Consider the following 13837-nt stretch of genomic DNA (forward strand, 5'->3'; position numbering starts at 1 on the left):
ACATTACTTTAACCGCGATCCTTACATTTTAACCTTTAAAAGATTTAGCCGGACATAGTAACACAAACAAACACAACGGTGTTAATCACGATGAAAAGTTTGTTTTATAATGTGAGGCGTAGAGAGCGAGTAAAGTGCGTAAAGTAAATAAAGTAAAGTGAGTGCGGAAAATAAATAAAGTAAAGCGAGTGCGGAAAATAAATAAAATAAAAGAGATACGGAAAATAAATAAAGTAAAGCGAGTGTGGAAAATAAATAAAATAAAAGCGATGCGGGAAATAAATAAAATAAAAGCGATGCGGGAAATAAATAAGATAAAAGCGATGCGGGAAATAAATAAATAAAAAGATAAATAAGAACCTACTCCAAACGGAGGCTTCGATTTTGGTACAAAAATAAACCTCCGACTCCTGAAGCTAAAGACGACAGCAACTCGAAGTGACCCAACTCAATCTCACAAAGGTGCGATAACCCCCTGATGTGACGGATTATCGATATTACAAATGATAAATATATGCTTAGTGTTGTAAAACTAAGTTGGATGGTTAGGAAACGAAATGGAATGAGCTATTTATAGAGGTTTCCAGCAGCTTGTAAAGACCATGGTGCCCTCCAACTTCCCCTTAGTGGGAACGTGACTTCCAAAGGTGGCGCCCACCATCCCTTCATGGCGTCCGCCATGTGTGTAAATGGGGTAGATCATGGGAATGTGGCGGTTACCTCCTATTTGAGGGATGATGACTCATGGCTCCCCCTATATCGGCCGCCATGTGCAACGCCATGTGTGTAATTTCGCTGGAAAACCCTAATTTTAGGTCTTTTTGCTTCGTTTCTTCCAAAAGAGTCTGAAAGTGCTAAATATCTGAAAACAAGAGAAAAGAGAGCATATTACAAACAAAATGATAATAAATTCCTAATAAACATGTGAAATCCGAGTCAAAAATACGGTGTAATTTAGTGTGATCATTGGTTGATATTCATTGGTTCAAGTCTAGTACAAAGGCATTACAAAGTTCATTGGGTCAAGATCAGTTCAGTAGCATATGTCATTTGGTTCAAGGGCATTGTGGTCCACATTCAATTGTCCATAAGAGGTTACACAAAAATACACATTTTTACCTAAGTTGACTTTTGGTCAACTGTTGACTTTTTAGTCAACTAGTTGACCAAAATCAACCATCTAGCCAAAGTCATTTTCCAAGTCATAATTCATGTTCATTTAAACCAATTTTAACCATGAACCATTTTCCATTGTTTAAGCCATTTTCCATTTTTTAAACCTTGATTCAACATTCAATTTCCAAATTCATGAACCATTTCTTATCCATAACCATGGGCAAACTAAATGACTTTGCATACACTTTGTAAACCATCCCATTCATCATATCGATTCAATTCCAAAACCATTTATAAATCATTACCATGTCAATTTCCAAATTCATTTTAATACAACCATAAACAATCCTACATTCCATGTGCAATTCCAATCCCAATTTTCAAATTCCTTTCATCTTTCAATATTCAACAATCAACCATACATTCAATACAAACCTAAACCATTACAATTCCAATTTAATATTCCACACATTCAATCTCAATTCCAATTACATTCAATTTCTAAGCATTTTTATTTAATCATTCAATTTAACTTGTTTCAATTCCAAAACTACAAAAGATTACACTCGTCATTCCAAATTCACATTACAACCCTCAATCCAAATTCCATGTAACAATTTCGATTACAACAAATCCATTTCTACTATGACTCCATCGCAATCCATATCATTCCATTTGATCAACATTGTTCCATGACAAAGCAAATCCAAACCACCTTCCAATTCCACTCTTCAATCCATCTTCATGTGTGCATCAACCCTACAAAACCATTCCAAACAATGCATTATCATGAACCACATTTCAAGTAACCACATGTTAACATAACACACTTCAAGCATTCTAATTCATTTTCATTTCAAAACAAGCATAACTAGCAATACATACAAGACCATATACATTATTCATCAATCATTATTCATAACAAAGACATGGCCTAACTTCAAACCAACATGACAATACCAAATGCAAAGCATAGCAATCCTATCATAAAGAAGCACTACATTCATCCAATTGGTAGAACATTCATTTCAAACAATCATCCAAACCATAACAATCATTGAAACACATTTATCATAGCATGAACTCATTCACATCACATCACCTAACTTAACTTTTCCTAACCAACAATACATAACCTATCATAATTCATTGCAAACCACGATTACAACAACATATCATACAAGGCCAACCACAATGCATTAACAGCAAACAGTGCAAAACAAAACGAATCAGCAGCAACATCCAATGATTCACAACAACAATGCCTTGGGAATAAAGCTAACCACTTGTTACTAACCTAGCCAACCAGTTCATAAACAAATTAACCATTCATTCAACTGAACTGCACCGATTCACTCATAATAGAAAATGGAATTCTCATCCTAACAACTAACCACCATTCACAACTGTCATAACAGAAAAGCCTACTTTTTTTCCTTTCTCAAAAAAGCCTCAGAACAGACCCAAAAACATAATTGCTAAATGTTTCCAACTCTCATAACAACTTCCAACTGCCATAATAATCTCAACCTCCTAACGAACCTCTCATCAATTCAGAAATTCTACAATCATTCTCCACTGAACCTCACGCTCAAAACCATTCTACAATGACCCTTAACTGAACGTCACTCTCCAGAAAACGTCCGAACGAACCCCTTTCATCACTAAAAATCAACTAGAGGAAACTCACGAAAAAGAGATTGAGGGGTAGAGAAGAATCGAAAGCAGAAGGGATTCACGAAAAGAATTCGAAACAGGAGAAATTAACAAAAGCATGCCAATATGAAATCGAGGCTTGGCGACGAAATCGTAACAGGAAATCTAAACGTCTTCATCTTCATTGCAATGCAATGCACGAACGTCTTCATCTTCATCTCAACACAGCACACAAATCCGAACAAAGCTTCACCTTCATCTAAAACGCAACGCACGAACGCGAAGCTTCATCTTGATCTCAATCAACCACAAACAGAAGAGTACATCGGACGTTGAGATGAGTTTTCTTTGAGTCGCGGATGCCACCGAGCAAATTTTTCTCCGGCGCCGTGAAATTTCATTTCGTTCGTATTTGGATTAGAGCATTCTATTTGGACATGAACACTTTTTTCCTTGTTTCTGCCTTGTTTTGAACACGAGAGGCAATCCGTGGATGAAAATTTTACCTTGTACCCCTACAATTAACCCCATACCCTTACAAAAATTTAAAAATTCCCATTTTACCCTTAATTGGTTTTAACCAATTTACCATTTCATTTTTACCATTCGGTTGAAAATTGCAAAAATTACACTTTCGCACCCCTCGCACCGGAACTCCTGCAAAAAGACTTCCGGTATGTATTTTTCCAAACCGGAAGACTTTAGGAAAGACTTCCGGAACACAAAAAAAGCAAACCGGAACACTTAAGGAAAGAGTTCCGGTTCATATAAAAAAAAATTCAAAAAAATTTGCATACCGGAACTCTTCTCCAAAGAGTTCCGGTATGCATTATGTGTGTTCCGGAAGTCTTTCCTAAAGTCTTCCGGTACGTTTTTTTTTAATTTTTTTTTTTAATTGTTTTATTTTTTATTTTTTTACAGAAATGGAAAATCTTCCCAAAATATGTGTAGATACTACTGATGCGTTTATGACGACGGAAAGATTTGGTACACGAGAAGAGGTTATCAGATGGATTAAAAAGGTTGGAATCGACAATAAAGTAACTGTTATTATCAGTCGTTCAGATACTGAAACGGGGAAGAGAGGGAGAAGTAACAAAATAATATTTGGTTGTGATAAAGGTGGGAAACACAAGATTAGTGATAGTGGTACCCAAAGTGCGTCCAAGAAATGTGGATGTCCATTTAAAATCAGGTCGACTCCGGCGAAAGATGGATCTGGTTGGAAGATTGATGTAAAATGTGGGTTACATAATCATGGTTTACCTGATAGATTAGAAGGTCATTCGTTTATTGGTAGGTTGACCACAGATGAGAAGCAACATGTCGCTGATTTGGCAAAGAGACATGTAGCACCTAGAAACATTTTGCTTTCCTTGCAAGACAAGTTTCCTGAGAATGTCACTCGGATTACGCAAGTATACAAGCATAAGAGTGTGATAGAAAAAGAGATAAGAGGTCCAAGGAGTGAGATACAACATTTGTTTAAGCTTATTGAGGATGCAGGATATGTGTATTGGAGTAGAAAACAGGATGACTCGGAAGTGGTGAGAGAGATATTTTGAGCACATCCTGATTCAGTTAAGTTGTTGAATATATTTCCAATTGTGTTAGTTATGGATAGCACCTACAAGACAAACAAATATAGACAACCTTTGTTTGAAATTGTTGGCATGACATCGACTGAGTTGACTTTTGCTGTTGGATTTGCGTATATGGAGTCTGAGCAAACAGAGAATTTTTGCTGGGTACTGGAGAAATTAAAAGAGTTGTTTGTGAAGAAAGACATGTGTCCACAAGTGATTTTGACAGATAGAGATCTTGCTTTGATGAAAGCAATTGAAGTTGTGTTTCCCAACTCGATTAATTTGCTATGTAGATTTCACATTAACAAAAACGTTGGTGCCAAATGCAAACAACATGTGGTGAATGACCTGCAAAAGACGATAGACACATTATGGATGGAAGTTGTTTGGGCTAGTGATGAGGTTGAGTATGGTCAGCGGTTGCATCAACTTGAGCAAGCATGTGTTGATTATAGTGGATTTATTAATTATGTGAAAGACACATGGTTGACTCCACATAGGCATAGATTTGTTGGAGCATGGATTAATCGAGTCCTACATTTGGGTAACACAACGACTAATCGGTACGTCTTATAATTTTGTATGTGTTATTTTTATATCTGATATTATTTTTATGTTTTTTTTATGTGTTATTTTGAATATCTGATATTTTTAATATTTGATATTTTCAATATCTAATGGTATTTTTTATATCTGATATTTTTAGGGTTGAATCTGCTCATTGGAAGTTAAAGCAGATGTTAGGAAACAGTATAGGTGACATGGTCAAATGTTGGGAAGCCATGAATAACAACTTGAGGTTACAACTGGGAAACATTAGAGCTTCATTTCAAAAGAGCTTTTACGAAGTTGAGCACGCGCACGTAAGTCCCTTTAATGGTTATTTGTGTGGTTCCGTATCTCGAGCTGCTTTGAGACGTATTGCTGAAGAGTTATTGAGAGTTGATTATGTTGGAACTAACAGGAAAATATGTGGTTGTACTCTTAGAACATCTTATGGGTTACCTTGTGCTTGTGAGTTAGGAAGATACAGAGTAGGTGGTATACCGATACCCATTGATGCTGTTCATGTTCATTGGAGGAAACTATGACAATTTAGGTCATTAGATGTGACGGTTGCAATGGATCAGAGGTGGATATGAGGTGGATATGACGGCTGCAATGGATGAGTTGTGGAGACGATTTAGGTCATTAGATGTTATTGGGAAAAGGGCATTAAGGAGTAGGGTATGTGAACTAGCATACCTAACAATGACAACATTGTGTCCACCACCTGAGAAAATAAAAACCAAAGGAGGAGTGAAGAAGAAAGGGAAAAAACCAGCAGATTATGATGTTTATAGGGACCCTTCGTATCATGAGTATGTTGATAAGGCATCTCAATCTTCACAAAGGCAATCTCAACCATCACAGACTTCGAAGAAGATCAAATTATCAAAGAAGCAACCACAATTCATTGTTCAATTTCCTAATCATATTAGGTCATACATTGAAGATGTAGTTAATGTTGAATCAGATGGTAATTGTGGATTTAGAGTCATTGCATCATTGCATGGATATGGTGAGGATGGTTGGTCAATGCTTCGCAGAGAGTTGGGGTTGGAATTAATAGACAAGGATAGGTCAACTTTGTATGACAAGTTATTTTCTAATCGGTTGTCAGCTGTGAGAGAATCTTTGATGATAGAATCGTTTGGTTCACAGCCACCTGAAAAATGGATGAGTCTACCAGATATGGGTTACTTGATAGCGAATCGTTATAATGTTGTACTTGTCTGTTTAGGCAATCCGTGCATCACTTTCTTTCCGATGACAAGTTCACATTCACCAAATGTCTCTATTTATTGCATTGGTTTTGTTAACCATAATCATTGGGTTCAGGTACGTATTTATATGTCTAAATATTTTAATTATTTCAGTTAATATTTTATGTTATATGACTTAATCTTTTAATTATTTTACTTTATCAGGTTAACATGAAATAGGGGTTTCCATTGCCACCGGTCACATTAGATTGGAAGAAATTTCGTTCTCATATAGCAACTACTTGGATGCTAGGATTTGCAGGACGTATGCAACATTGGCAATTACTTACACCTGTATTAGCATGATTATGTAATCAAAACATAAATATGTAATCAAAACATGAAATCTATATTATTATGTCTATTATATTCAAAGCTTAATACATATAATCAATGTGAACGAGAAATATGCAAAGCTTCAAATAAATCAGAAAACTGTGGATCTTCCTCTTCAGCATTAACCTGTCTCAGATAGCGACGAATCAATGTAGATACACGAGCCCAATCAGGATCAGATGGCCCGACGTCATATACAGGAACGGGAACCTCTCTAGGAGCGTCACGATGGGGAGGGACCAACCGTGGATGGGAAACACGATAATACCACTCCAGATAACCGTCTTCTACCTCAGATGGAGTCGTGGCCACGGAAGATGAACCGATCACATCGACAACACTCTGATGGTAACTGATCCAATCAACATCAATATCCGTCGCCATCATACAATCCAGAGGTGGGGATGGAACATACTGCCTATACCCGAACTGACGTAAACATCTATCAGGCAAGTATGGAACAACTGTTTCACCCCACTTCAAACAGCCCCTGTAAAGACATATCTCATTAAATACACGCCATGCTCTAGGATCCTCAAATGGTCGCCAGATGACGTCGGTAGGTGTCAGCTCGTCCAAAATAGGTCGTAAATCATCGACCTTCAGGACTCCCTGTCTATACGACCATCACATCGCTCGGGAAAGACCACAGTTTCCAGCAGGATTCCAATTCTCCCCTCTTTTTCCAACAGTTGGAAAATACTCGTGAATCCAACACTGTTACAAAATAAAAACATAATAAATAAAACAAATTAAGTTACAATATTTTATAAAATGAATCCAACACTTAATTAACAAAATTAAATTATATACCTGTAGGAGAGTAGGATATCCACCGAGCTGTTTGCAACTGTACATGGACGCATCTCCAAGATATCGGTAGAGGGTAACTAGTGCAGCTGCTCCCCAACTATATCCTGAACATCCATCCAAGTCCCTAAACAGGAGGAGGTATCGTGCCTCTACAAGTGTAAAGGTCTTATCAGCAAATATGGTGGAACCCACCAACATCAATAGATATGCTCTAGTCGCATATGCCCAGCTGGAAGCAGCCCTATGATGTACGAATATATCATATAACCACTCCAACTTGTAATACGACCCCCTGCAGCTCCGAACATGTGACTGTGCCTGACCCTGTGACACTCCTAGGTAGTCAACAGCAAGTTCAACAGCTAGCTCTTCAGTCACATCCTGAGGACTCCAAAAGATACCCCTAATGGGCAAGTGAAGTAGACATGCGACATCATCTAAAGTAATGCTCATTTCACCAAACGGCATGTGAAATGAAGATGTCTCTAGATGCCATCTTTCCACAAATGCAGAGACAAGATTTGTGTCTATCTTGTTCAGACTCGTTCTCTGCAGTGAAGCTAAACCGGATCTAGATACCCAACTCTCCATCTGTGGTGGAAGAGCCAATGGAACCCTAGAAGTCAACTTCAGTCCATGTCCGGCAACCTTCAACTCTTTCTTTGGTCCTCTTTCCTAAAAACAATTAAAACACATATTAGAAAACAAATTATAAAATATTCAACTATTATTCATTTTCAAATATAGCCCGTTTACTTACCTCACCGAACCATATATGTCGAGCAACATGATGCTCGTACTTCACCAAAAGAGACGTATCGTACGGCCCTCCTGGATATCCAGTCGGCTCAGCTGCAGCTGCAGATGAAGATGCACCCCGGTCTAACGTGCGGACTGGAATCCGGCCATCTGCACCTCTTCTTCGAACCACTGCAAAAATAATGTTAAAAAAAATAATTAAAATTAAAAATAATAAAATAAAAAAAAAACGTACCGGAACACTTCCAAGAAGAGTTCCGGTTAGCAAAAAAACAAAAAGCCTTCCGGAACACTTTCTTAAAGAGTTCCGGTATACATCAATCAAACCGGAAGTCTTGAAGAAAGTGTTCCGGTATACAAGTATACAAACCGGAAGACTTTCTAAAAGACTTCCGGTTCAGTGTCCATTAAAGACAACAAACCGGAACTCTTTAGAGAAGTGTTCCGGTATACAAATATCCAAACCGGAAGACTTACTCTTAAGTGTTCCGGTATACAGTGCAAAAACGCCTAATATTTGTCTTCTCCGGAAGTCTTCAACTAAAATGGTAAAAAAATTTTGAAAGAAAAAATATACCCTATTTATATGAGGGTATTTTGGTCAAAAAAAATTTAATGTAGGGGTATGGGTACAATTGTAGGGGTATAGGGTAAAATTTTCTCCGTGGATGTGTGACCCGTGTGGGGTGCTTTGAAGTTGGACCTTTTGCCCAAGAATCTGAGGGCCCAAGCGTTCTTAGTGTTTATCCATGCCTCACCCCTATTTGATTCACCCCCTGGCCCATTATTGTTATGTTCCTAATCAAATTTTAATCCCTAATCCCCTTCTAATCTTAATTAATTAATTAATTTATTTTTAGTGTTTAATCATGCTACTTTTGCTTCTTTAATCTTGGTTAAAATTAGGATTTTTCTTGGTTTCTTGTTAATTTGGAATTAATATAGTTTTTTGATAATTAGGTTAATTCATCATTAGAATTGATTAGGTAATTAAATCTTGATTTTTAGGTTTAATCATCATGTTGACTTGATCTTGTTTTTTTTTCCAGAATTAATTCAATAGTAGTTTAATCATGTCATGCTCTAGTGTAATTTTTCATTAGGTTTTGGTTAGTTCTTTTCCATTTTATTCATGATCGATTAATATGCTTAATTGTAGAATTTTATCATGATTCGTTCTTTAATTACATTGTGATTTTCATGTCCATGTTCATGAGATTCAATTGTGATTTAGATTGTCAATTTGCCTTTGACTAATTTGATCCATAATCCATGTTTAGGTTAATTTTTCGATCGTTAGATTTAGTTAGGCTTTAATTGTCCATTTAATCGATTCATTTGGTTTGTGATCATCTTATAGAAATTGAAAATGCCATTTCAATTCATGTGATATATGCCTTGTGTATGTCCATTCCATTTGCCATGATCATGTGATTAGTCTTTGATTGTTTGTCCATGGTTAATCCATTTCCATTTGAATTGATAAAAATCTTTGAACATGTTTACATTTGGTGCATCATTCTTATTTGCCTGAATTTCATACTAACCCCACTTTCATGTATGTTTACATGACCATTCAGATTTCAAGTTTTGATCCAAGATACTATCCTTTAACCATTCATTTGCCTTGCATTGTTTGAGGGCACCATGCCACTTGATTTTTTTATGCATGGTGTTTGGTTTGTAACTTGTTAATCTTCATTCCTTACCTTTTGTATTGTATGGTTCCATCCCCCCATTATGGGTCACATGTCCCCCCATCTCATGCAAGTGTAATAGTTTAGGTTTATATGCTTTATAACTTCATGCATTCTAACTAAAAGATAAAACTAAATGATAAAAGCAAAACTTTCCAAAAGACAAAAAGCACATTTGATCCAAAGTCAAGTGTTTTCCAAATCAAACTTACTTCATAGCAATGCAAGTGCTTGATCCAACATCAAGTACCTCATTCCATTATCTATCATACATTCCATTCTATTCTACTTCTATCTCTATCTACATTCTTCTTCACACAAACTTTTTCACAATAAATTCTAAACACTTGATCCAACGTCAAATGCCTTTTCAAAACAACTTCTCGATAAACTGGAATGCAAAAATGGGGTGTACGTACTTATACACAACATTCAAGTACTTGGGTTATCGGTTGTACCTAGCTTGGGGGCCCGATGCCTGACTTTCCCCTCAAAACATCTAACAATAAAACAACTTCAATCCAACTCTCTTAAGAGAGAAAAAGAGTGGTTAGGATGCCACTTTCCTCTTAACTCCAGAGTATTCTAATTGTGGTTGTACTTAGCCAATGGTTAAATGCTTGTCTTCCTCTAAGTACCAATGATTAAACTTTCCAAATAATTTCAAAAATCAAACTTCTTTTGGATGAAAAATAATGGTTAGGATGCCACTGTCCTCTCAACTCCCAAGTATTCAGATTGTTGACCGTACCTAGCCAAGAGTTTGATGCTTGTCTCAGTACTAAAATCAACCCCAACCAGTCAAATCAATTTTCCTCCTTAGGTCATTTTTCAAATCTTTTCAGAAAAGGCGTGTTACTTCCGTTCTACCGTGAACGAAGCTTAAGCCTCAATGTGTGAGCAAGTAATGTTTGACTACTTTAGTGCGATCCAAGCACATCCATTCTATCACAAACAAACAAACACTTAACGCTCCCATGCTCAAGCATACAAGCAAGTGAAGAGTAGAACGTGAACGTCAACATTGTTTATAAAAACAACCAAACGAATACTCCATTTTGTAAGCGGAACTACGAAACTCTGACTTTCTTATTGCACAAATGAGGATACATAGGCACAAGGGTTTGAAACCTTGGCTAGCACAGTAAATTAAAAAATTATTTTCTCTTCCTATTTTATTCTCATCTCATTTCCCGATAGCAAGAAACATTCAAATAAACAACATCCATATGCATTGATACAAGCTAGTGGTTTCCATGGAGTACCATGGATGTGAGGGGTGCTAATACCTTCCCCTTGCATAACCGACTTCTGAATCCGCTCCTGGTTGTGAAGACCATTCTCTTTGGGGTTTTATCACTATTTTCCCTTTCCTTTGGAATAAATAAATTCCGGTGGTGACTCTGTATTTTTCACGGCGTAACACATGCCCTTCTCTTCTATGAGGTTCAATTGATCGAATCTTGTCTGTACCCATTCCGCCTCTTCCAATTTAGTTTCCATCAGGACTCTCAAAGAGGGGATCTCGACTTCAATAGGTTGTACCCATTAGGTGCCATATACCAGAGAAAAAGGAGTTGCTCCTATCGAAGTGCGAGCTGAAGTTCTATAGCCATGTGCCATACCCTAAAAGTTGCCTCCTCTTTCATTTTTATCTAAATTTTGGTTTGAGGTTCATCTACATTCATGAACATCCATATCACCTAGTGTTCTAACTGTTAATTCTCTATATGTGTGATTGGAGGTAATTTTGGTAAAACTAACTTAGCAGCAACATTTTGAACAAGATGTCCTAACATATGAATCCGACATCTTATCTGTTACATGTTTACATCTTGGTAACAGTTCGTTTGATTAACAGGTTACTGAATATTCTGGGAATATTAAGTAATCCTATATGGCATCCAAGATTGAGGAATCAAAGGTTCTGTTTCTATTTAAGTTATTCTGTTTTTCTAAATGTTGAGACATTTTACAAAACCCTTGATTGAAGACCTAATTTTATGTAGAATATTCTGCAAACTTTTAGCAACTGCCTTGATGCGATTTTGAAGCCCAAATCCAGTACATACTATGGTTATAAATAGAATGCCACAAACCTAATTGGAGCACATATCAAATATTGTTTCACTATTTGTATGTTCATGTTAATTGTTTGCCTCTCTAATATCATCATGGTATAAGAGTAAGACTGTCTCTATTAAGTTGTAAGTTCTGTCAATCACTCTTAAGATTTTAAGCATTGAGTGATTGTGTGTCTTTGAAGTGTAACTTCTGAAACTTTCAAAATAGTATTGTTTCATCACTGTTGTAATTGAAAGAGAAGTGAGATGGGTATCATTTAAGTACGGGTAGTGATTAGGGAGTAGATTGTAAACTGGAGATAGTTTGTTGAAGGTCTACAAACTGATACTATTTAGTGGATTTCCTCCCTGGCTTGGTATCCCTAAGATGTAGGTGGTGTTGTACACCAAACTGGGTTAACAACTATGTGTGTTCTATTACTTTCAGTACTCTTAACTGTATGTTATATTGTCATTGTGTTTTGGTCAGATATCAGTGTCTTGACATCTCTTAGGACATCTGATATCTGCATACCAAAATTTCAATTGGTACCAGAGCAGGCATCCTGCTCTGTATCTGGGTGAGATTCAGGGAAGATACTTTCTGGTACAATGGACAAGGAAGGAGGATTTGTGAACAGATCACTCATTCTTGATGGAACCAACTATGACTACTGGAAAGCTCGTATGATGACCTTTATTAAATCCATGGACAACAAGGATTGGAATTATATGGTCAAGGGATGGGATCCACCAATGGCTAGAGATAAAGATGGTAAGATTACTGATGTGCTGAAGGTTGAGTAAGACTAGGATGATGAAGATGATAAATTAGCTCAGGGAAACTCCAAAGCATTGAATGCTCTGCTCAATGGAGTGGACAAGAACATCTTTAGACTAATAAATAATTGTACTATTATTAAAGATGCTTGGGAGAACTTGAAGACTGCTCATGAAGGAACCTCTAAGGTGAAGATGTGAAGACTTCAACTTCTTACCACCAAGTTTGAGAACTTAATAATGAAGAAGGATGAGAACATTCATGACTTTCACATGAATATTGTTGAGATAACAAATGCCTCAAGTGCCCCGGGGGAGATGATGTCAGAAGCTAAGTTGGTCAGAAAAATTCTCAGATCTCTTCCAAAGAGATTTGACATGAAGGTAACTGCCATTGAAGATTCCCAAGATATAAACATCTTGAAAGTTGATGAACTTATGGGATCTCTTCAGACCTTTGAATTAGGGATAAGTGAAAAATCTGAAAAGAAGAAAAGCATAACCTTTGTTTCTAATGTTGAAGACTTAGAAGATGAATGTGACCTGGATACAGATGAAGGGATATCTAATGCTACTGTGTTACCTGGAAGACGATTTAACAAAGTGATGAAGAAGATGGACTGGAAGACAAGATCAAATGTCATGAACAAGTCATTAGACATCAACAAAAATCAGGATTTTGGGAGAAGGCCCAAAACTGAAGAAAAGTCTAACCAAGGAAAAGGAATCTAATGTCATGGATGTGAAGGGTTTGGACACATAAGAGCTGAGTGTCCCACTTATCTCAAGAAGCTGAAGAAGGGCCTGTCTGTGTCATGGTCAGAAGATGATTCTGAAAATGATCCTGAAGTGGAATCTGCCAAATAGGTTACTGCCTTGACTGGAATTTGTGATTCTAATGAAGAATCAAATTGCGAAGAACTCATGTTTGAGGAACTTGCTGAGTCATACAAGGAATTGTGCCTCAGAAGTGAAGAAGTGTGTAAACTAGGAGAAGATCAAAAGAATGTCATTGCTCAACTATAGGCTGAAAAAGTGGAGCATCCGTCTATCATCTCTAATATGAAGGATGGAGTTGTATTGCTCAATTCAAAACTTGACAATATGACTAAGTCTGTAAGAAAGCTTAACAGTAGTTCTGATGGTGTTGGATGAGATTCTTCAAACTGGTAAGAATGCTGGAAATGTTAAAGGTCTTGGTTATGATAGTCAAGTTGTGATAAACA

The 13837-nt window shown here is 36.8% G+C and overlaps 1 protein-coding gene across 1 annotated transcript; it reads left to right on the plus strand.

Moving 5' to 3' along the window:
- The first annotated feature begins 5507 nt into the window (after positions 1-5507).
- LOC127081440 (uncharacterized) lies at positions 5508-6453 on the plus strand. Its single transcript, XM_051021687.1, has 2 exons — positions 5508-6239; positions 6329-6453. The coding sequence occupies exons 1-2, from the start codon at positions 5508-5510 to the stop codon at positions 6341-6343; spliced, it is 747 nt and encodes a 248-aa protein (XP_050877644.1). The 3' UTR covers positions 6344-6453.
- Positions 6454-13837: the final 7384 nt, after the last annotated feature.

This window comes from Lathyrus oleraceus, chromosome 5 (assembly GCF_024323335.1).
Source record: "Lathyrus oleraceus cultivar Zhongwan6 chromosome 5, CAAS_Psat_ZW6_1.0, whole genome shotgun sequence".
In the NCBI taxonomy this organism is placed as follows: Eukaryota; Viridiplantae; Streptophyta; class Magnoliopsida; order Fabales; family Fabaceae; genus Lathyrus; species Lathyrus oleraceus.

What these genes read in the sequence shown, in the direction of transcription:
- LOC127081440 (XM_051021687.1), top strand. Translation starts at nt 5,508, where the DNA reads ATGACGGCTGCAATGGATGAGTTGTGGAGACGATTTAGGTCATTAGAT.